This window comes from Aspergillus japonicus, assembly GCF_003184785.1.
Source record: "Aspergillus japonicus CBS 114.51 unplaced genomic scaffold BO86scaffold_146, whole genome shotgun sequence".
Classification (NCBI taxonomy): domain Eukaryota; kingdom Fungi; phylum Ascomycota; class Eurotiomycetes; order Eurotiales; family Aspergillaceae; genus Aspergillus; species Aspergillus japonicus.
The window spans coordinates 1-21,511 of record NW_020291783.1 but is presented as its reverse complement, the minus strand read 5'-3'; the positions used below and the strand labels follow the sequence as shown (position 1 = coordinate 21,511).

Genomic DNA, 21,511 nt, shown 5'->3' with positions numbered 1-21,511 from the left:
TGTATTGCTCCGAGAGGGGGGATTATGTCTCCGCTGGTGTGGCTAGTTGGCGGGTATGAGCTACAACAGGCGTCGTAGGGGGCTCTTTTGGTTTTTTTTTTTTTTTTTTTTTTTTTTTTTTTTTTTTTTTTTTTTTTGTTCTGACACTGACTGCACAATCGCAATTATCATTCCTATCTCTCTTGGTGGTCCTACTTCGACGTCAAGACCGGGAGACCCGTGCCGTGCCGCATGGTGTGCGTGATAGTATTGTGCAGCATAGATATGGATCCGGCGACGACAACGTGCCCAAATTCTCCGAATCATGCCTCCTATCTGTGGTTTCTTATTGTAAACAACTTCAAAGTAATTTTATTTGTTTATTTGTCATGAAAAGTCATTGAACATGGACTGGCTGACTATGTCATTACAAAACCCTAATCCCCAGATGCAAGCTAACCCAAAACTCCTACAACCCCCGGCGTCTCAATACCCCCCCCAAAACAACCTCTGATCCGGATCGAGGGTATTCCGATCGGTATTCCAGGTAAACGCCATCGGCGCAATCACCTCTAGATGGGCCGCGATATGCGACAGCAGTAGCCTGGCCTTGCGGCGGTCCGCATCGTCGTTCAGGGGGAAGTCCGTGGGATCCGCCACGCGGAGCTCCATCTCCTCGGCGGAGGGCTCCCGCCCACACAGCGGACAGACGCTGTCCAGGCGCACGGGGGGCGCCGCCGTGTGCGGGCGGTGGACCTCCTCCAGGCGGCGGCCGTCGCAGGCGAAGGCGTGGCTGCACCACTCGACGCCCTCGGCGAAGTTGCCGGCCATGGCGGCGAACCAGGCGCCGAAGGAGGTGCAGGCGTGCGGGCAGGCGTCGGGCCAGGGCTGGCTGGAGGAGCAGGTCTCGTACAGGCACACGTAGCCCTCCAGGTCGCTCATCACGTGGTCCTTCCAGGCCCGTGGGCTGAGGTGGGCGGCGACGGACAGGTCGAAGAAGCAGAACGGGCAGGTGAAGCGCTCGTCTGCGAGGGGGAACCGTGGCAGCACGGAAGTGTCTTGTCCCCAGAGGACGGCGTCCTTGGTGAGCCCGCGGATGCGGCGCTGGAAGTTCCAGAACCGCCGTCGCTGCACGACGAGGTCTACGAGTCGGCGGTGGAGGGCCGGCCGCGCGGTGATGGTCGGGCATTCCTGTGTGATGGCATCGCGGATGCACTCGCGGAACTGGGTGGAGACGTCGAGGCCGAGCTCGTTGCGGATGGAGCAGTAGAAGGACTGCGTGATCGGCGGGTTGGGGGCTGGGTACGTGGTGTGCACCGCGTGGTCGCGTCGCCAGAAGGTCAGGCGCCACACCGCGTGGTCCTCCACGCTGCGCAGGTTCTCGGTCCACTCGTCGACGAGGCGGCCGTCGTCCTGGGGTTCGGGGTGCGGCGGCGTCGCTTGGCGGAGCGCGAAGGTCACCTGGTCGATCTCGCACTGCAGCTCCATGAGGACCATGGTCATCTCGCTGCGTTGGCTGGGGTTGTTGCGCAGGATGTAGTCCCACGATGTGTGGACGGGGTTGATCATGATGTGGAACTCGGGCATATGGGTCAGGAATTGCTCGAGTCCCTCCTGGATGTTACGCTGTAGCTCCGAACTGGCGAGCCCTTGGGCGGTTGCTATGAGAGCATTGTATGACTGCACGCATCTGACCGCTTGGTCGAGGATGGGCGTGGTGCTGATCACTCTCTCCATGGTTGGTCTTTGTTTAGAAGGATAGGTTTGTTGTTCCAAGGAGGAACAGTGGAGGTCAGGTAGGCTATCGAATCATCGATAGTCCAGCCACTTTGGGCTTTTATACAGCGACGACATTTTCGAGGTGATCGCGAGAAAGATCGGCTGATTCTTTATTCACAAAACATAACCCCTGTGGCCGGCACCCAGTGAATGTGATTTATGTTTGTTACGGTTGACGGGAAACCTCGACTTCGCAGGCATCAGATAGGGGTCTTTGTTGATTGAGCGCAAGAACTGCTGTACAGAGGAAGTTTACCCTTACGGCTCGAATGAATATGCAATGCTTGATGGTAATTTCATGAGCAAGTTTGTGAACAGGCAACCGATAAAGGAACGCAACAAAGCGAAGCGGAGACAGACCCAACAGACAAGTAAAAACAATCCCGAACCAACACTGAAGCATAATTCTAACAAAAAAGAAGACCGGAAGATGTCGAAACTTCCTAAAACCCCACCCAACCATCGCAGCCTCACCCCTCCGTGAACGTCGAAAACACCTCCCGCTGCGCCAGGGCAAACTCGCGCTCGACCGTCTCCCGAATAGCCTCGCTGCGGAGCACCGGCCGAGTCCCGTAGGGCTTAGCACAGTACAAGAAGCCATGCTGATACCCAGTCACTGGATCGCTATCGCACGGCTCCCCCTCACCACCAGGCTGGAACTCGAACGCCCACAGCAGCTTCGCAATCGCCAGAAACATATTGCGCTCTGCCAGGTGAATGCCCGGGCAGATCCGCCGACTGACCCCATACCCATAATGATCGCGATTCTCCCAGGAACCCGGCACATACTCCGGCGCCAGCGCAGGGTGGTCCGCGAACCGTTCGGGCACAAACCTCGCCGGATCATACTTCCGATTCAGCCGATGATCCGGATCCATATGCATCCCCCAGGTATTGACGACGACCATCGTCCCCTTGGGCAGGAACCTCCCATCGACCCAATCATCCTGTCCCAGGGCGTGCGGAAAGCACAGCGGCAGGATCGGCCGCCAGCGGTGGCCCTCCTTGATAATCATGTTGATGTACGGCAGCCGGGCGAGGTCCGCCCACACAGGGGATCGACCGTGGCCTACCACTGAATCGATTTCCGCGTGGGCTTTGCGCTGCACCTCCGGGTTCTGGGTGAGGGCCTGCACGATGGCGAGGGTCAGGCTGGAGCTGGTGTCGGACCCGCCCTCCATCAGCACGCCGCCGATGAAGGCGAGCTGGTGGCGCGGCAGCTGGTTCCGGTCCTGGGACGCAATCACCCGGTCCATGAAGGTGTCCAGGTTCACCCCGCCCGCCCGCCGCTTCTCCACCCGCCGCAGGATGTCCTCGTACAGCGTCTCCATCTGCACCCCGATCGCCCGCGCCCGCGTCACGTAGTTGCCGAAGAGCGCCTCCGGCAGGCGCTTCAACCACGGGAAGATGTCGACCGGCGGGGTCGCGCCCGTCTCCATGATCTCCGACCATTGCTCCATCAGCGTGTACAGCCGGTTCATGTTGCTGCCGTGGCGGTCGGCGGTGCGGATGCCGAATACTAGTCGGCGTTAGCGATCTATCTTTCGCCTTGGGAAGGCCCTAGCAGCCAACGAGATCCCGCGGTTGCGGAGATTGACGAGAGTCAAGGAAACAGGGGGAGGGCCAAACCAATGGAATTGGTGATACTGTTGCTGAACCGCTTCGGATGGGCCATGTGATGCGCCGGGTCGAGCATGTAGTCGCGCACCAGCTGGATGGCCTCGGCGTTGACGATAGGCAGGTGCTGGCTGTCGACCATCGACTCCATGAGGTGCTGGTGCACCAGACGGCGGAAGGTGCGCCACTTGGGGCCGTAGTGCATCACCAGCAGGTGGTCGCCCTGGGTGATGAGCTCGTGCGAGACGAAGGAGTGCGGCCGGTGGCTGTACAGCGAGCTCTTGCTGTCCAGCACTTCTTTCACGATGCGGCGGTCCGTCACCACCGCCATGTTGCTGTTGCCCACCTTGAGCATGTACAGCCCGCCATACTGGCGGGCCCAGGCGGTGAATCTTCATTGATTAGTGGGTTTCTGGTGTCGAGTTCCGCAGATATGAGGTTTGGGGGCTGGACGTACTGAATGTGCGTGTAAGACTTGGGGATGAGATGCGCATTGCCAATGAAGGGTAGCGTCGGAGGGCCTGCAGATCGAGTAAGTGCATTGAGGTAAGAGTAAGCGAGCCACCAGATAGAACAGCCAACTCACCGCTAGGCATGTCCTTGGTCCGATATCCATAGGTCCAGGCGGCACGGATGAAAACCACGAGGAGGGCTATCGCCCCACCCAGCAGCCACACGATCGGTTGCATGTTTGTTGGGGTGTTTCGACGGCGAGTCTTGGCGAGCGAGGAGAAACACCAGAATAGAACCACCCTGTGAACTAGTGGAGATCTTGGTTTATCTAGTTGCGCCCTCGTTGGCGACAAAAATCATCCTTCAAGGGGGAGACGCGACCCCGCTTGGTGGTTGTCAGCCAGCCTGGAGCCCTGCAGCCTGCGGCTATCCCGAATGGGTAATGGACAAATCAGGATGCCCTAATATGTACGTTCTCGGAGGTTCGCGTCTTCACGCCTAAATGGGATGAGTTGAGAGACGGCCAGTGTGCATTGATCGAGGGGACCTTCTACGTATTCAGACTCGAAGGAGGTTCGAACTCTTTCTTCAGCAAGGGCGAGAGTACTGTGATACAGGACAGAGAGACGGAGGTAGTTGGGGCAGATGACACAATTGCCCTAAACGGATAGCCAGCAGACAACTCCTTACGGTAAATGCGGGGCACCCACAACGCTCCCTTAGGTAATCGTGGCATTTCACAGCCAAACAGCCAGTAAAGTATCATGCAATAATGCGACTAAACCATACACAGAACACTTGCCAATTCCTTGACTCTTGCATAAACAGGTTTACGTTTACAAGGGTTGCCAAGCAACTGCCTAGTACGTATTATCTCCGTACTAAATCTTAGAAAACATCATTGGCCTCCGCCCGCTTCAGGCGGGGGAACAACTGCAGCGCATTCTCCTTCAGCGTCTCGACCGTAACTCCATCCGGCAATAGCGCGGCCTCCTCCTCCACGAACCGGGTAAACTGCACGATGGCATCCCGGGGCGCGTTGGGGAAGTCGCTCCCAAAGAGGATGTGACCCGGTTTGGCGAAGCGGGCCAGGGCGGAGAGGGTGACCTCGTTGGCGGAGATGGCAGTGTCGAAGTAGAAGAGCTCGCGGGCGGTGTCGAGGATCTCGTCGCGGCTGAGGCCGATGTTACGGTCCGGGGGCATGCAGGGGAGCATGGTGGCGGCGCGGTGGATGAGGTAGGGCAAGGTGCCGCCGGCGTGGGAGAGGATGACGCGGCAGCCGCGGTGCTGGCGCAGCCGCCCCGAGGTCAGCAAATCCATGGCGGTGCGCCCCGTCTCGTGCGGGTAGTCGAACATCGGCTGCGGCAGGGCGGGATTGATCAGGGCGGTATCCTGCGGGTGCGTCGGGTGGATGAACACCACCGCCTGCCGCCGGCTGAGTTCCGCCCAGATCGGGGCAAATGCCTCGTGGCCCAGGTAGTTGGGGCCCTGGCCGTAGCGGGTGAAGAGGGTGACTCCGTCGGCGTGGAGCTCGTCCAGCGCGTAGCGGATCTCCTCGAGGGCCAGCGCTGTGTCGAAGAGCGAGGGCACCGAGGCGAAGAACCCGTATTGGGCGGGGGCGGCGTCGCGGATCGCCGCGGCGGAGCGGTTGCACTCCCGCGCCAGTGATGCCGCCGCGGCGGGCTCTTTGGCAATCACTGGGCCGGGGGCAGTCACGGAGAGGATGGTTGTCGTCACGTTGAGGGTGTGGTTGATCTCCTGGTCGAGTTCCAGCGTCCATGGGGGGATGTACCAGCCCGAGGGGTCGCCGCCGGCCGCTTCCAGGGCTGATGCCGTACATTATGATCATGTTATCGCAGCTAAAGAGAGAGGGTTGGGGTTGTGTACTCACCCTCGCGGAAGGCTTGAGGGTAGAAGTGGTGGTGCACGTCAATCTTCATTTTGTTCAGTATTAGTCGGAATAGTGTATTGCTTTGCAGAGGATAATTTATCTTCTTTGACTGGCAGAGGTAATTTACGACCCCAAGTATTGTTATATGTCACTTCATCTTCCAGGAACAGGAAGTGAACAAGCTTTCTCCAACCGAGGTAGTCTCGGAGCAGACAAACGTTCTACCTTGTTGGGAATAAAGCTGATCTTACTATGCCCAAAGGAGAGCACGATGCAGTGAGATGAGATGAGACGAGATGAAACAGGCTGACATTCACTAAGCTTATGCATAAATACGAGACGCTCGGACCCCCTTCCGTCACTCTGAACCAAACCCTGTTCTTCGTGCCCCTCCCCCACTAAACCAAGCAAGAACAAGAAATATCTAATCAAATCGGGCGAAAACCCCCTGCGCTTCCTGGAATTCCCTGACAATCGTGTCTCGCTTCTCCGGTGCCCGCAATCGGACTCCACACCCGTACTCCTTGGGGCAATGCAGGAAGCCCTGACTGGCCCCGGATTCCGGGTCGATGTCGCTGTAACTGCCCCTCGGCTGCGTAAACTCAAACGCCCACAGCAACTTGGCCACGCCAATGATGAGGTTGCGTTCCGCGAGATGGATCCCTGGACAGATGCGGCGCCCAGCCCCGTAGCCATAATGGTCGCGCTTGTCCCACTCGCCGGACGCCGCATACGTCGGCGCCAAGGCCGGGAACTCCTCGAATCGCGCGGGCTCGAACCGCTCCGGCTCCGGCCAGCGGCGGGGGTCGTGGTGCATCGCCCAGACGTTCAGCACCACCGTGGCCCCCTTGGGAAGGACCATACCGTTGATCTCGTCGTCCTGCGCCACCGCGTGCGGCACCCCCAGTGGGCTGACCGGGCGCCAGCGGTGAGCCTCCTTGATGATGCAATTGATATACGGCAACTGCGCGGCATCAGACCAGGCTGGCGAACGGTCCGCTCCGACCACGCGATCAATTTCCGCGTGGGCTCTAGAGAGGAAGAAACAAGGCAACCGGTTAGATTAGAACCCTGCAAAGAATAGACTTGAAACATGCAAGGGGTGATGGCTGTGCAGGAGTGAGGGGTTCGTATCCAACATACCGGGCCTGCACGGCAGGAAACTTGGTCATCGCCTGGATGATGGTCAGAATCAGCGAGGAGGAGGTATCGGAGCCCCCTTCCATGAGCACCCCGCCCAGAAACCGCAGCTGGCTCTCGGTCAGGGGCACCTTGTCCAGCCGGTCCAGCACGCGGTCCATGAACGAATCGCGGTTGATGCCGCGGGCGCGGCGGTCGCGCACCTGGTCCAGCACGGTGGTGTACAGCGACTGCATCAGGTTCTCGACCTCGAGGGCGCGGTGCCGCCAGTGGCCGGTCATCCACTGCGGGAGCACGCGCAGCAGCCAGAAGTCGTCGACGGGCGGGGTGGCGCCCAGCTCCTGGACTAGGGACCACTTCTCCATCAGATAGAACAGCCGCTCCATGTACTCGTCGTGGACGGTCTTGGAGCGGATGCCGAAGACGAGCGAGTTGGTGATGCTGTTGCTGTAGCGCTTGGGGTGCAGCATGTGGTCCTGCGGCGCGGTGAGGAAGTCGTACAGCATCTGCTTCGCCTCCGCCTCCTGCACCTTCCAGTGCTCCTTCTCGCAGTTGGGCTCCATGAAGTACTGGTGTACCGTCTTGCGGAGCATGCGCCACGTGTCCCCGTACTGCATCACCAGCAGGTGGTCCGAGTGGGTGATCAGATGCGACACGAGGGATGCCGGCCGGTGCGAGTAGACATTGCTCTTCTTGTCGACGAGCTCCTTGATCAACTTGCGGTCACTGATCACAATGGTGGTGTTCTTGAAGCGTTTCAAGGAGAATATTCCCCCGTATTCGTCGGCCCATTTCATGAATCTGTGGACGTGTTAGGCAAGATGAGGCGCATATGTCACGAATGAAGTGGGTGCATGAGCCTTACTGGAAATGCGCATCCGCTTTGGGGATCTGCAACTCGTTGCCAAAGAAGGGAACCGTTGGAGGACCTGCGATTGGATTAGTTTCTTGTGGTACTGGTTTAAGAACACTGGCTTAAGCAAAATATTTGTTGTACGCACCGGGAGGCAAAGAAGCATCACGGCGGCCAGATTTCAATGCAGCAAAGAAGAGAAACAGGATGCCTGCGACCGCCGCAGCGGACGCAGCGACGACGGCGAAAGGAGACACTATCAAGCTCATGGTGGGTGTAATTCTCCTCTGGCAGCTCAGCCAGAATGTCGAGCGTAGACGAATATAAAGAGAAACGAAGTAAGCGAGGACTAGCTCTGCCTTGCACGGCACCTTATCCGGAAGGAGTTTCGGAGTTCAAGGTGACTTGGTATTGCTTTGTTCCTCTGGTGTTTTTGGCATCCGTATTCGCTTCGGTCGACCTGAGGAAATGTGCCCAAAAGGGTAATGGCCGGAGGTCCAAGTGAGAATCTCGAGCCGCAATGCTTATCGGGTTGAGACAGATACAGGGGCATGGCACTTGGTTCTCTCTTGACTTCGATCATTTCTAATTGCGCCGTCAATGGTCTATTGTAAGCTTTTGTCACATTCGTGACTGTGCCACGTGCTTGATTCCTGATTAGCGAGGTGAGGGTTTTCGTAAATCCCACTACGCCCATCATTTGTAGTGTGTCGGATACAATTGCCAAAATATATTCTCACTCCCCAACTCTACCCCATGACACATGGGCCTTGACTGTCTTTGGACGAGTAGAATTACAAATTGCCTCATCCGTAGTCGACCTAATTACTCAAGTATTCTTGAATCTGAGTATCTCGTTCTATGCGGTTGATGATAACACTATCTTGATCCCGCAAAGTGTTCAGCGCTCATGAAATGTTCAATCCGGGTTGCGTAGGCATGAAATCGAACCAAGAAAGTAATCTCTTCAAAAAAACGGAAGATAGCAGGGAATTAATTTGACTCAATATAGAGGAAGAAGATATGGTTTGAAATGTGAAGAAGAAAGATAGAAAGTTCAATTTAAACTAACGATAAGAATGCTTCAAATAAACCCAATGCTAAACTATAAACAAGAAGAAAGGATCCACTCAATGAACCCCATTCGTGCCATTTACACCATTGGTGCCATTGGCAACCCGCTTCTTCAGCGCGACCACATCCTCCCAATCCGCCCCCGTTGTGGTGCCATTCGTGCCATTAGTAGCATGTCCGTTGACCCCGTTAGTGTGCCCATTGACACCATTGGCATGTCCATTCACTCCATTCGGCGTACCACGAGCCGCGCCATCCACAAAGACACCCTTCTCATACTGCACAGGCGGCAAGACCAGCGCCTTGGGTGACATATCCTGCACCCAGGGCTCGAACTCGGCGTTTTCGGGCCGGGACGCCGCCTCCAGCGCGACCTGGGCGTCCCAGTTCTTCTCGGCCGCGTAGGCGTCGTGCACCAGATGCCGCTGGAAGAACGAGCCCTTCATCTTGGCGACGGCGAAGTCCCAGTCGGTCGTGTACTCGCGGAAGAAGGGCTTGTAGCCGAGCAGGCCGCCGATCCAGCGGCCGACGATCACGCACGTCCAGTAGCCGACCTGGCGGCGGAAGGGGACCCACGCCGGGGCGGGAGTGTATGCGTCTCCGCCGTCTTGGATCTTGATCGGTTATTAGTGTGTGCTCTACATTGGTTGGTGGACGCAAGCGCAAACTCACAGCCAGAAACTGAATCCAGTCGAGCCCGCCATCGTGCAGTAGGGCATCATGCCAGTAGCCGTACCAGTTCTCGAAGAAGATACGGTCCAGCTGGTAGTCCATACCCGAGTCCGAGGCGCTGAGGTAGACGGTCATGCTCTCTTCCGAGTCCGGGTGGATGAAGAAGTTGTGCACGCTGCCCGCCTTCACGGACACCTCCCCGTCCGCGGCGGTCACCCGCTTGACCTGGCCGTTGACGTTGATCCCCATGACTCCGGACTCGACGCGGAAGTACTCCGTCTGGAACTGGTGAAAGTGTGGCGGGGGACCCTTGGGCCGGTCGGGGCTGTTGATCAGCTTACGCAGGTTGTCGGGGATGGGGCCTTCCACGTTGTGGCGATAGGTCTGGCGGAACAGGAAGCATCTTCCCGGTGGGGGCTCCAGAAACTCAGTGGTGAGGAGACCGCCGAATCTAGGTTATTATTAGTTATAAGAAGATCTGAGGGCCGAGCTGTATCGCTGTAATCGCGGTAGACATACTTGACAATCTTCGACTGGCCGGCCGAGTTGTGGTACGGGACAAAAGGCGCCATTGTAAATAATTAGTGTGTGTATGCAATTTGTATCCTAGCAACGGCGGCAAAGAAAACAAGTTTGACTTGGAGGGATTGAGTTCTGATAAGTGCAAATTTAAACTTCGAACAGCCGTTATCGTATACATCATATATAAGACAGAAGACAATCACAAGCTTGTGCATCGAACAATCTATTCTTCAAAGGGTCTGTGGGTTTCGAATCCCTGTCGAGTTTGCTGTTTTGGATCGCGAGGCCGAACGACTCCTTTAGGCAATCGCCAACTCCGCTTAGGGCTTACTCGTGCATGCAGATCTGCAGCGTTTTCCCTCCGTGCTCGCAGCATGACAACAGGAGATTCCTCACGCGTTTTCTTTTGTCTTTTCTGGAAGCTGGATCTGGATCATCCTAGTTCCGAATTCTGCATTACCGCATTTGTCCCTCCCGGATCCGTGCTCACACGTGTCTGCCGTTGGACTCGATTGAGATAGTCATCTTGATGCTCAATGGAGATGCTAGATGCGAGGGGCTTGATCAGGCTCTGCTGATTGAGACGAAGAAACAGAGCAGAATTGAGAAAAGCCTTTGACTCAGAAGCGCTCGTTCAAGAACGCAGTATATAACGACCATCATCCATCATCAACGAATCCATCATCAGCACAATACATCCCGGCCCAGCCCACCACAGCAGGCAGAGAACAAAGCCCAGACGCTCGACTTCACTTCACTCCTCAATTCTTCCAAGTTCTCAAGGTTTCTCAAGTCTTCAGACACTTCGTCACCACATCCTCGCCACAATGCCTCACTTCTCTTCTGCCGCATCCAACTCGTCCACCGCGACACCTGAAGCTCAATCTTCAGGCTTAACCACACCCGTCTCGGAGTACAATCAATTGGTAGACTATCAGTAGCACTACAACATTCGGAAGATCGGAAAGCTAACGCGCGCAGAACCCCGCCAAGGATGTCGCCGTCGTCGGTATGGCCTGTCGGGTTGCCGGCGGCAACAACAACCCCGAGCAGCTCTGGCAGTCGCTCCTACAGAAGAAAGATGCCTCGGGCGAGATTCCCGAGATGCGCTGGGAGCCCTACCTGCGCCGCGACTCGCGCAACGCTAAGATCCTCAAGGAGACCACCTCGCGCGGCTACTTCCTCGACCGGCTCGAGGACTTTGACGGCCAGTTCTTCGGCATCTCCCCCAAGGAGGCGGAGCAGATGGATCCCCAACAGCGCCTGTCCCTCGAGGTCACCTGGGAGGCCCTGGAGAACGCGGGCATTGCGGCCAAGTCGCTCTCCGGCAGCGACACCGCGGTTTTCTGGGGCGTCAACTCCGACGACTACTCCAAGCTGGTGCTGGAGGACCTGCCCAACGTGGAGGCGTGGATGGGCATTGGCACGGCGTACTGCGGAGTGCCCAACCGAATCTCCTACCACCTCAACCTGATGGGTCCCAGCACCGCTGTCGATGCGGCTTGCGCTTCCTCGCTCGTCGCTGTCCATCACGGTGTCCAGGCCATCATCTTGGGCGAGTCGAAGGTTGCCATCGTTGGAGGTGTCAACGCCCTGTGTGGACCTGGGTTGACTCGCGTGCTCGACAAGGCCGGTGCCGTCTCTTCTGAAGGACGGTGCTGCTCGTTTGACAATGATGTCAAGGGGTACGGCCGTGGCGAAGGTGCCGCCGCGATTGTCCTGAAGAACCTTTCGGCGGCCATCAAGGACGGCGACCACATCATGGCCGTCATCAAGGGCACTGCCGTAGCCCAGGACGGCAAAACCAACGGGATCATGGCCCCCAATGCAAAGGCCCAGCAGCTGGTCGCCCACAACGCTCTGAAAGTCGGCAAAATTGACCCTCTGACTGTTGGCTACGTCGAAGCCCATGCCACGTCCACTCCCCTGGGCGATCCGACCGAGGTCTCCGCCATCGCTGCCGTCTATGGCGTCGACCGAGATCCGGAAGCTCCCTGCTTCATCGGCTCGATCAAGCCTAACATCGGTCACTTGGAGGCGGGCGCTGGCGCCATGGGCTTCATCAAGGCCGTCATGGCCGTGCAAAAGGGCGTTCTGGCCCCGCAAGCCAACCTCACCACGCTGACCAAGAAGATTGACTGGGATAACGTTGGGCTCAAGGTCGTTCAACAAGAGACCAAGTGGCCATCCACCGACGATGTTCGTCGGGCTGCTATCTGCTCCTATGGCTATGGCGGTACCGTCTCCCACGCGGTCATTGAGCAGTTCAACTTTCCCGAGACATTGGATCTCAAGCCCGGCGCGTCCGCCACCAACCCTACCGTGCTGCTGCTCTCCGGACCTCAGGAGAAGCGCTTGCCCATTCAGGCTCGTGCCCTCCGGGACTGGTTGCAGGCGGAGGGCTCCCAGCAGGATCTCCAACGGGTTGCCGCGACGCTGGCCGTCCGGCGCGATCACCACGACTACCGCGCCGCCGTCGTGGTCGAAAGCAAGGAAGATGCCATTCAGGCTCTGGGCCAGCTGGCCGACGGGGCCAATGACGCGTGGACCTCGCAGAGCCGTGTCTTTGGCTCTGGGATTCACCGGGACGTGGTCTGGGTTTTCTCCGGCCATGGCGCGCAGTGGGCCGACATGGGCAAGGAGTTGTTGCAGAACCCGATCTTCTACCAGGCCGTGCAGCCCCTGGACGAGATCGTCGAGGCGGAGATCGGTCTCTCGCCCATTGCCCTCCTCCAGAGCGGCGAGTTCGAAGCCTCCGACCACGTCCAGATCCTGACGTACATTATGCAGATTGGTATTTCTGCCGTCCTCCACAGCCACGGAGTTTACCCGCAGGCAATCATCGGCCACTCGGTGGGTGAGATCGCCGCCAGTGTCGTCGCTGGCGCCCTCACAGCTGAAGAAGGAGCCGTGCTCATCACGCGTCGCTCTGTTCTCTACCGCCAGGTCATGGGCCAGGGCGGTATGATCCTGGTCAACAAGCCATATGCTGAGGTGGCCGACGAATTGGCCGGTCGCGAGGATCTCGTCGTCGCGATTGACTCCTCGCCCTCGTCCTGTGTCGTGGCTGGATCGACCGATGCTGTCGCGGAGAAGGCGGCCGAGTTCAAGGAGCGATCCATCAAGACCTTCACCGTCCGCACCGACATCGCCTTCCACAGCCCTATGCTGAACCAGCTGGTGGCCCCCTTGATGCAGTCCTTGGAGGGTAGTCTCGCTCCCACCACCCCAACTCGCGCGAAGCTCTACTCGACCTCGCTTCGCGATCCCCGAGGCAGCGACTTGCGCGATGCCACCTACTGGGCCAACAACATGGTCAACCCGGTTCACCTCACCTCCGCCGTGCAGGCCGCCCTTGACGACTCCTACCGTGTCTTCTTGGAGGTATCCTCTCACCCCCTGGTCTCGCACTCCATCAACGAAACCATCATGGACGCCGGCATTGAAGATTACTGCATGATCCCGACCCTGGCGCGCAAGAGACCCAGCGAGAAGAGCATCCTCCACGCGATCGGCCAGCTGCACACTCGCGGTGCCGACGTCGACTGGAAGTCGCAGCTCTCCGGTCCCTGGGCGGGTGGGCTGCCCAACACCAGCTGGATGCACAAGCCTACCTGGCGGCAGATCGGGGCTGGCCCTGTGAGTACTTCACAGACTCACGATGTCGAGAAGCACACGCTGCTGGGCCAGCGCATCGGGGTGGCTGGGACGGACACGGTTGTGTACACCACCCGCCTGGACAATGAGAGCAAGCCCTTCCCAGGCAGCCACCCTCTGCATGGCACCGAGATTGTGCCGGCGGCTGGGCTGGTCAACACCTTCGTCAAGGCCACTGGGGCCAATGTGCTGAACAATGTCGTCCTCCGTGTGCCCGTGGCCATCAACGCCCCGCGGTCAGTGCAGGTTGTCGCTCAGCGCGAAGACGTCAAGATCATGTCTCGACTGGTCCAGGAGAACGAGGGGAGCAACGATGACTCCTCGTGGGTCACCCACACTACTGCGCGATGGGAGTCGACCTCCCCGTCTCCAGTCCCGGCTCAGATCGACGTGGAAGCGACCAAGGCTCGCATTGGGACGCGTCTGCGCGATGACTTCTCGATCGATTACCTGGATAAGGTCGGCGTGTCTGCCATGGGCTTTCCCTGGGCCGTGACCGAGCATTACGGCAACACCAAGGAGATGATTGCCCGGGTTGACGCTGCTCCCTCTGTCGCGGCTGATGCTGAGCTCCCCTGGGATGCGTCTTCCTGGGCCCCCATCCTGGACGCCGCCACCTCCGTGGGATCGACCATCTTCTTCAACGAACCCCGCCTGCGCATGCCAGCCCAGATCGAGCGGGTCGATATCTTCACCCGCGCCCACCCGCCCAAGGTCGGCTGGTTGTACGTGCAGGAGGCCTCCGACACAGCGCTGGCGTCGCATGTCAGCGTCTGCGATGAGGCGGGCAACGTCGTCGCCAAGTTCACCTCGATGCGCTTCTCGGAGATTGAAGGCACGCCCGGCGTCAGCGGGAGCATGGAGAGCCTCGTCCATCAGATGGCCTGGCCGCCTGCGGTGCCAGCCGAGGAGCCTCTGAGCATCAGCCAGCTCCTGCTCATCTCCGAGGACGTTGCGCTCCGCGAGGCCTACGCCGCCACCATCACGTCACCCATCCAAGTGACCCAGCTCGCCAACGCGAACGACCTGATCATCAACCGCGCCGACTCCCTGCTCACCAAAGAGACCGCCATCGTCTACATCCCGAGCCAGGTGTCCTCCCTGCAGGACGTCCCCAGGTCGGCCGAGGCATTCACCTGGCAACTGCTCGAACTCGTCAAGTTCGTGGCCAACAACGCTCTGCCCCTCAAGATCTTCGTCGTCACCTCCAACACCGGGGAGGGCGAGACCGCAACGGCTCTGGCGCACGCACCGCTCGTCGGTCTCAGCCGCGTCATCGCCAGCGAGCACCCCGACCAATTCGGCGGGCTGATCGACACCGAAGTGCCGACCTTCCCCCTGACAACAATGCGCTACATCCAGGGCGCCGATATCATCCGCATCCGCGACGGCGTGGCCCGCACGATGCGTCTGCGCTCGCTGCCCCGCCACCGTCTCATCCAGCCGCAGGACCAGCAGCAGCAGCAGCAGCAGCAACCTCAACTCCTCCCGCGCCCCGACGGCACCTACCTCATCACCGGCGGCCTAGGTGCCCTGGGCCTGGAAGTGGCCGATTTCCTGGTCACGCAGGGCGCGCGCCGCGTGATCCTCATCTCCCGGCGGGGCCTCCCGGCTCGCCGGCTGTGGTCGAAGATGGAGCCCTCATCGCCTCTGGCCCCGACCATCACCAAGATCCTCGACCTCGAGGCCCGGGGCGCCACCATCCACGTCCTGGCCCTGGACATCAGCCTGCCCACGGCAGCAGACGCCCTGACCACCGCCCTGGACACCCTCTCCCTCCCCCCCGTGCGCGGCGTAGTCCACGCCGCGGGCGTGCTGGACAACGAACTCGTCCTCGACACGACCCAAGACGCGTTCGCGCGGGTCCTCGCCCCCAAGGTCACGGGGGGCTTAGTGCTGAACGAAGTGTTCCCGCCGCAGAGCGTGGACTTCTTCCTCCTGTTCTCCTCGTGCGGGCAGCTGGTGGGCTTCACCGGACAGAGCTCCTACGGCGCGGGCAACAGCTTCCTGGACACGCTGGCCGCGCACCGGCAGGCACGGGGCGACCGGGGCGCGCGGGCGTTCCAGTGGACCGCGTGGCGCGGGCTGGGGATGGGCGCCAGCACGGACTTCATCAACGCGGAGCTGGCCAGCAAGGGGATCACGGACGTGACGGCGGACGAGGCGTTCGCGGCGTGGCGGCACGCGGCGCGCTACGAGGGCGTCGACCACGCGGTGGTGCTGCGCGCGCTGCCCCTCGACGCCGACGAGCCCCTGCCCTCGCCGGCCCTGGCCGACATCATCGTCCGCCGCTCCGCCGACCCCTCCTCCGCACCATCAACCTCAACCGCGGCGGAAAAGCAAAGCATCCCCACCTCCGGCCCCGAGCTGAAGACCTACCTCGACCAGGCGATCCGCGGCTGCGTCGCCGCCGTGCTGCACCTCCCCGCCGCCGACGAGGTGGACAGCAAGGCCGCGCTGGCGGACCTGGGCGTCGACTCGGTCATGACCGTCACCCTGCGGCAGAAGCTGCAGCAGGCCCTGCGGGTCAAGGTGCCCCCGACGCTGACCTGGAGCCATCCCACCGTCGGACATCTGGTGGGCTGGTTCGCCGAGAAGGTGGGCAAGGAGTAGCATGTGACGCCTCGTTGCTGCGTGTCTGTGGTTCGCGTGCGGTTTATGATTCTCTAGAGTACAGTTGTTGTTGTTGTTGTTGTTGTTGTTTTAGATTGTGCTTGTTGTTGCTGTTGTTGTTTGGGAGAAGTCGCTTTGACCTGCTGTGGATGCCTGCACATATATGTTCTGCTGATGTTTTGGGTTTTCTTGTGGATTGCTGCGCTACTTGTGACTTATGCTCTCGACACCTCCCCCTCCACTCGATCGATGTCCATATCGATTCTTCCTGTATCTACTGTCCTCGCTAATCAGACCTCTAACCAAGTTTCTTTCCGTGTAGAAGCTGTAGAATCAACGTGTAGAGGATTTCCGCTCAGTCAGCGAGCTTACCTCTCCATCCAAAGCTTACATCGTAAGAAGAGACGGGGATAGTCCAACAGGACATCTCGGTAGTCCCATCATCCGTCATAGCTGGTTGAATGCGGGGAAGACATTGCGAGACCATTGTCCACATTGGAGAGCTTGAGAAAGCACCTCCCCACTTTGATGTACGAACTAGGTTGATACAGAAAAGCTCACCTATTTACAGCGACCAGAAATCAAGAGGTTGATCTATACTGCCCGTGCCCAAGTATCACCCTATCAGCAGTAGAGCGGGGTCGATTTGCCTCGAGACGAGGAGCTGTCTTCACGCCACCGATGCTGTTTGAGTTCCCATCCAGAGGCTTGAGATTATGAAAGGCTTACGCACCAGGATGAACCAATGCGACCTCCGACTGGCGAAAGCACATCCATGCCCCCCATCCAAGCTCAAATCGTATGTGATGACGATGTTTATTAGTGTGAGGGTATTACAGAATGTGATCCTGTCTACCAGAAAAGATATACAGTTCATCAACCCGCCAGTGACCATCGTATAGACCAAGAAGTTCATTATCATTTCAGAATGGTATACCATATGTTCAAAACCACTCAAACCACAACAATACAAACAGATCCCGATAACTCCGGCAAATCACAGCTGCAGCAAGGGAATCTAAGAACAGTGCGCGAGAGTCATCATTCATGTAAGACAACACAACCGCACAGACAAATCATCAGTTCTATTTTCAACGACATTGCGACCACAAGATTTTACATGAAATAACCAGGCACGAGTTCGTAAATCGGTCATCGCGACAGGACTCGAGAAGACGAATCAAGCCTGCTGCGAGCCATCGAACCCGACCCAAGAATCCACGGTAATGGCACCGTTCGACAACCACGGCGCACCGCCCCCGGCCCCCATGAGGAAATCGCTGGAGAGCCCGGCGAACGCGGGGTCGTCCATCAGCTCCAGCGGTGGGGTGATGGTGGCGGGATCGCCGAAGTCGGCGGGGCCAAAGATCATTCCCGCAGGCAGTTTGGGCAGTGGCGTCAAGAAGCCGGAGAAGGGATCGGTGGTAGGCGGGACCACCGACCCCGATCGTGAGTGGCCGAGACCCGCCGCGGGAGGCGCCACGGATGTCGGCGGCGCAACCACCGAGTCGGCCGAGCTCTGGCTGGGAGGCGTGAGCTGCGACCATCCGCGGGGAGTGGAGCTCGTCCTAAATTGTTCCCAGGCGGCTTGCACCGTATTGGCGACCGGACCAAAGGACTGTCCCAGCTTCTCGAGGGTGCGCAGCGCTGTCGGCAGGATCTTGCGTGCCGCTGGCGTTGGCGGACACACCGGGTTGGCCAGCACAAACGAAAGAATGCAGATGGTCGCGTCCCACTGGTACTGGAACGCCGCGGTCCATCCACACAGCAGGTCGGTCTCAGAAAGAACTTGGTTGAGAATCAGCGTCACTACCACCGCGTGATTGAGCGCCGCGATGCTGTGACTATCCGACAGCGGGGTGAGGGAGGCGCCCCGGGGCGGGAAGCGAATGAAGGGACGGAAATTGGCCATCTGGAAGTGGTGATAGATCACTTCCAGGAGCAGCCGCTGACGCTGCAGCCAGAGCGGGCTAGCCGGGTTCAGATTCAGCGGCGTGCGGTCGGTGCAGAATGCTTCTCCCGAGCCCTTGCGTGGGTTCTTGAGAGACCGTGGCACATTCTGTCCCCACTCATACATCACCCGAATCTTGTCACCTAGAAATCCGGCAAGCGTCTCCATGGTGGCTGGGTCTTCGTGGATATCTTGGATTTTCTTCGCCTGCAGTAATTCAGTACAGCGTGCGCTGAATGCAGTGTAGATTCCGCGTGCGGCAGCCGTCAGCCGGATGTACTGTACATGGAAGCTAAGCCAGCTAATGTCTTCGTCCGGTGGCGACACCAACACGGTGGCCGATAGCTGTACCGCGTCACTCGAATCCTGCGGCATCGCGCAACCCACCTCATCGGGGTTGATGAGGGGCCGTCGACCCAGCGTCATCGAAATCTGACTATCGAGCTGGTACAGCGTCCACCAGATCCGAGAATGTAGCTCTTGCGAGGCCTTCGGGGTTGACTCCAAGGGCCGGATGTTGATGCGCAGGATATGCGCCGCTCTGATCGCCAAACCGAGCAGAGCATGAGCGGTGTCCAGGTTCGCGGTGTTGTAAAGATAGATGATGCAGTAGATGTGGCTCTGCAGCGATCGGATGGATGGATGCTCGAGGTTTTCCATCAATACGCGTTGACTCCGACGGTAAAAGGCATGCGCAGCAGTGGTGAAGTGGCTGGTCTGCGACGCCGTCTCACCGTCCGCCATCACCTCATCATCGGCCAAGAAAGTGCTGCCATATTGCATGCACACAGCTAGCAAGCTATCTACGAGCGCGGAGGGCTGTCGCGGGCTTTGACCGTTGCTTCCGACCCATAGGGAGTCATAGTATTGTCGAAACTCCTCCTCTGCCACGATGGGATACATCCAGTGATACGCCTGCCAGAGCAGCACCAGGAAATGTTCTTCTTGCTCGCGAGACAGGTCCTCAACCGCCGCCAGCCCCAGACGAAGACTGGGGCGCTCCGTCTCGTCCGACAGTTGCTCCAGTGACACTGTCGGAGAATGGCGATGGATCTGAGAAAGTCGGACGGGGAGCGGCGATTTGAGGTGGAGTTGGTTGGCTGACTCGGACATGAACCGGTTCAGGCGCAACACCAGGTAAGGCGCGGAGAGCGGCCCGTAGTGAATCACGCCACCAGTCTGGGACCCTGGACTATAGACACCGTCCCATGTTTGACGATGTGAAGTCGGAAGCTCTGCGGGAGTGGTGTGACCCGAGGTAGCGAAATTCGAGGCAGTAGGGGATTGGCGACGGAGAGTTTTAGCTTCGTGGGTCGCTTTCTCTAGTTGTTCTTGTAAATCTTTAAGCCGGTTCCGTAGTCGATGAATCTCCCTTTGCCCCGAAATTCGCCATCAGTTTCACGAGTAACAGTGCCAAGCTGGAAGGCCAAAACAAGTATGGAAGGGTGGGTCTTACCGGTTGGCGGCGGGCAGGGAATGAGCTTCGAACTGCTTGGTGTTACTGCAGTAGCCGCCATGGTTGCGACAGTTCTGGCAGGGTTGTTTATCGTCGCACTTGATGCGGTTGACGCGACACCAGTCGCAGGCACGCACGACCTGGTTCCGTTTGGGACGGGGAGCGGCGGCGGGCTGTTGCTCCGCGGGGCGATCGGTGGAGTTGAGGTTGGCGGAGAAGGTGGAGAACATGGCTTTTGGCTTTTGGCTTTTAGAGATAGGAGGGGAGGATACGAGCGAGGACAGATGTGGATATCGAAGATTGCGAAATCATTCGAGGCTAAACTGCCCCAGAGTCGGACGAGATCAATTCAACGCCAGAGGGGAAGAAGATAACGAAAAGATGAGGGTGGGAGAATGGTGAATTGAGGGGTTGGAGCTGAAGCGGTAAGAAGTTAAGAAGTGGGAGGGAGAGAAAAGAACAGGAAGAAGGCAGAGAGCGTAAGCAAGTCATGTGATGTCAGTCACCATCCGATTCTGTACTGTACCTTATCGTCCCTAGCACTAAGAGTAACTAAAGTACTGAACTAACCTATTAGTCACTACTGACTTCAGTGAGTACTTTAGTTAGTGAGCTCCCAAGGAAACTGTTCTCGAGACTCTACCCGAGATTTATACTAACTTACCCTCATGATTCCACCCACCCCATCGCTTGGCAGGCCAGGCTTGACTGAACAAGCCTGCTCTACGATCACCCTCCAAGCCTCACTCACCATGCTCATCCATGCATTCTCGCTTATCCCATCCTATTGAGACGTGACGACATGCTCCTTGCGGTAATAAATCATTCCTTCTGCCCTTTGATTCGGCTTAGTTTCGGCTTACACTTGCTATCGCGCCGAGGGTTTGCCTGCCTGAGTAAGATGGAGCCGCATAGAGTTTGAGACAATTGGCAGCATGGATGCTTATCCCGGCTCGCACGGATTCCCTCTGGTGCCTCTGGTGCCTCTGGTGCCTCTGGCTCTCTTTAATTTTCTCAATTATCATCATCCCTGAAGAAAAGAATTAGAGATAGCCAAGCGACCAGGCAGGGAGCCGAAGCAACCACTCAGGGACCAGGCTGTGGCGGCAGATCCCGACCTCCTATCGCCCTCCCCGAGCTTGGATGGAGCCTGAAGGTAATCACCTCAAATTAGCACTCGTACTCGTACGGACACCTTGATGGCCGATTCCTCCTGAATAGCCAATCCGTTGTGCGCGCCTTATGCCGGCATCCTTATCCTTATGCCCGGATGGTCGTACACAGCGTCCCCAACACGGACGCTGCGACAAAGCTTGGCATCTCTGGGCGCGCGCGCGCCTCGTACCGTACCGGAGCCAAGTGCAAATCGATCTCCCTTCCCTTCGAGATTGAGATTGTCGCCCCGTTCATGACGCTTCTGCTCGGTTCAACCCCCAGTTCTCTCCTCGCCATAAGCCAAGACATGGTATCAACAAGGTTACTGTCATATTGAAGTCCTGAAAGTTATGCAGGATGAGGGCAGAGGAAACAGCAGACAGCAAGCTGGAAGGGTTCAGGATGATCCCGGAAAGGTAATTGGCATGCCATCTCCGATTCCGTGAATCAGGCCGACGACCCCTCACCTCACAGGATTCCACCCCATGACAGAGACAAGAAGACACAACGTGCCCTACTTGCTGCTGCTGCCGCCGCCCCTTCCAACAACACATGGCACATGGCTCTGATTCCTTCCATTCCTTAGTTTTGGCGGTTGTGAAACCGATCGGCCGACTTGGTTTTTTTTTTTTTTTTTTTGTTTTTTATTCTTTTTTCTGTTTCTATTTTTTTTTTTTTTCTTTTTTGTTTCTTTGTTGT

General features: G+C 58.1%; 8 protein-coding genes across 8 annotated transcripts; 1 reads left to right on the top strand and 7 right to left on the bottom strand.

Annotated features, from left to right (window-relative positions):
• Positions 1 to 365: 365 nt before the first annotated feature.
• BO86DRAFT_426871 (uncharacterized protein) lies at positions 366 to 1,716 on the bottom strand (the record flags this gene model as incomplete). The annotated part of the gene is made up of 1 exon (XM_025675531.1): positions 366 to 1,716. One exon carries the CDS (start codon positions 1,714 to 1,716, stop codon positions 466 to 468), a length of 1,251 nt encoding a protein of 416 aa, XP_025521667.1. The 3' UTR covers positions 366 to 465.
• Positions 1,717 to 2,108: 392 nt separating this feature from the next.
• BO86DRAFT_350805 (cytochrome P450) lies at positions 2,109 to 4,380 on the bottom strand. Its single transcript, XM_025669396.1, has 4 exons — positions 3,962 to 4,380; positions 3,833 to 3,896; positions 3,388 to 3,767; positions 2,109 to 3,277 (listed from the first exon to the last, which is right to left on the bottom strand). Exons 1-4 carry the CDS (start codon positions 4,062 to 4,064, stop codon positions 2,229 to 2,231), a joined length of 1,596 nt encoding a protein of 531 aa, XP_025521666.1. The 5' UTR covers positions 4,065 to 4,380; the 3' UTR covers positions 2,109 to 2,228.
• Positions 4,381 to 4,646: 266 nt separating this feature from the next.
• BO86DRAFT_426868 (amidohydrolase family protein) lies at positions 4,647 to 5,777 on the bottom strand. The gene is made up of 2 exons (XM_025675530.1): positions 5,720 to 5,777; positions 4,647 to 5,654 (listed from the first exon to the last, which is right to left on the bottom strand). The coding sequence occupies exons 1-2, from the start codon at positions 5,766 to 5,768 to the stop codon at positions 4,717 to 4,719; spliced, it is 987 nt and encodes a 328-aa protein (XP_025521665.1). The 5' UTR covers positions 5,769 to 5,777; the 3' UTR covers positions 4,647 to 4,716.
• Positions 5,778 to 6,143: 366 nt separating this feature from the next.
• Positions 6,144 to 7,981, bottom strand: BO86DRAFT_426865 (cytochrome P450; the record flags this gene model as incomplete). Its single annotated transcript, XM_025675529.1, has 4 exons — positions 6,144 to 6,750; positions 6,863 to 7,660; positions 7,725 to 7,788; positions 7,861 to 7,981. The coding sequence occupies 4 exons, from the start codon at positions 7,979 to 7,981 to the stop codon at positions 6,144 to 6,146; spliced, it is 1,590 nt and encodes a 529-aa protein (XP_025521664.1).
• An 830-nt stretch (positions 7,982 to 8,811) lies between these two features.
• BO86DRAFT_350802 (uncharacterized protein) lies at positions 8,812 to 10,030 on the bottom strand (the record flags this gene model as incomplete). Its single annotated transcript, XM_025669395.1, has 3 exons — positions 8,812 to 9,400; positions 9,459 to 9,909; positions 9,978 to 10,030. 3 exons carry the CDS (start codon positions 10,028 to 10,030, stop codon positions 8,843 to 8,845), a joined length of 1,062 nt encoding a protein of 353 aa, XP_025521663.1. The 3' UTR covers positions 8,812 to 8,842.
• A 777-nt stretch (positions 10,031 to 10,807) lies between these two features.
• On the top strand, positions 10,808 to 16,250 carry BO86DRAFT_426864 (type I polyketide synthase; the record flags this gene model as incomplete). The annotated part of the gene is made up of 2 exons (XM_025675528.1): positions 10,808 to 10,906; positions 10,962 to 16,250. 2 exons carry the CDS (start codon positions 10,808 to 10,810, stop codon positions 16,248 to 16,250), a joined length of 5,388 nt encoding a protein of 1,795 aa, XP_025521662.1.
• Positions 16,251 to 17,122: 872 nt separating this feature from the next.
• BO86DRAFT_393998 (uncharacterized protein) lies at positions 17,123 to 20,250 on the bottom strand. The gene is made up of 2 exons (XM_025673143.1): positions 19,658 to 20,250; positions 17,123 to 19,573 (listed from the first exon to the last, which is right to left on the bottom strand). The coding sequence occupies exons 1-2, from the start codon at positions 19,885 to 19,887 to the stop codon at positions 17,431 to 17,433; spliced, it is 2,373 nt and encodes a 790-aa protein (XP_025521661.1). The 5' UTR covers positions 19,888 to 20,250; the 3' UTR covers positions 17,123 to 17,430.
• Positions 20,251 to 21,006: 756 nt separating this feature from the next.
• BO86DRAFT_52989 (uncharacterized protein) lies at positions 21,007 to 21,412 on the bottom strand. Its single transcript, XM_025677443.1, has one exon. It carries the CDS (start codon positions 21,364 to 21,366, stop codon positions 21,064 to 21,066), a length of 303 nt encoding a protein of 100 aa, XP_025521660.1. The 5' UTR covers positions 21,367 to 21,412; the 3' UTR covers positions 21,007 to 21,063.
• Positions 21,413 to 21,511: the final 99 nt, after the last annotated feature.

Excerpts from the sequence above, each read along its gene's own strand:
- BO86DRAFT_52989 (XM_025677443.1), bottom strand. The coding sequence starts at position 21,366 with ATGTGTTGTTGGAAGGGGCGGCGGCAGCAGCAGCAAGTAGGGCACGTT.
- BO86DRAFT_393998 (XM_025673143.1), bottom strand. The coding sequence starts at position 19,887 with ATGTTCTCCACCTTCTCCGCCAACCTCAACTCCACCGATCGCCCCGCG. Across the intron at positions 19,574-19,657 it reads TCCCTGCCCGCCGCCAACCG|GGAGATTCATCGACTACGGA; the intron begins GTAAGACCCACC and ends TTCGGGGCAAAG.
- BO86DRAFT_426868 (XM_025675530.1), bottom strand. The coding sequence starts at position 5,768 with ATGAAGATTGACGTGCACCACCACTTCTACCCTCAAGCCTTCCGCGAG. Across the intron at positions 5,655-5,719 it reads CCCTCAAGCCTTCCGCGAGG|CCCTGGAAGCGGCCGGCGGC; the intron begins GTGAGTACACAA and ends GTACGGCATCAG.
- BO86DRAFT_350805 (XM_025669396.1), bottom strand. The coding sequence starts at position 4,064 with ATGCAACCGATCGTGTGGCTGCTGGGTGGGGCGATAGCCCTCCTCGTG. Across the intron at positions 3,897-3,961 it reads GACCAAGGACATGCCTAGCG|GCCCTCCGACGCTACCCTTC; the intron begins GTGAGTTGGCTG and ends CTCGATCTGCAG. Across the intron at positions 3,768-3,832 it reads AAGTCTTACACGCACATTCA|ATTCACCGCCTGGGCCCGCC; the intron begins GTACGTCCAGCC and ends TAATCAATGAAG.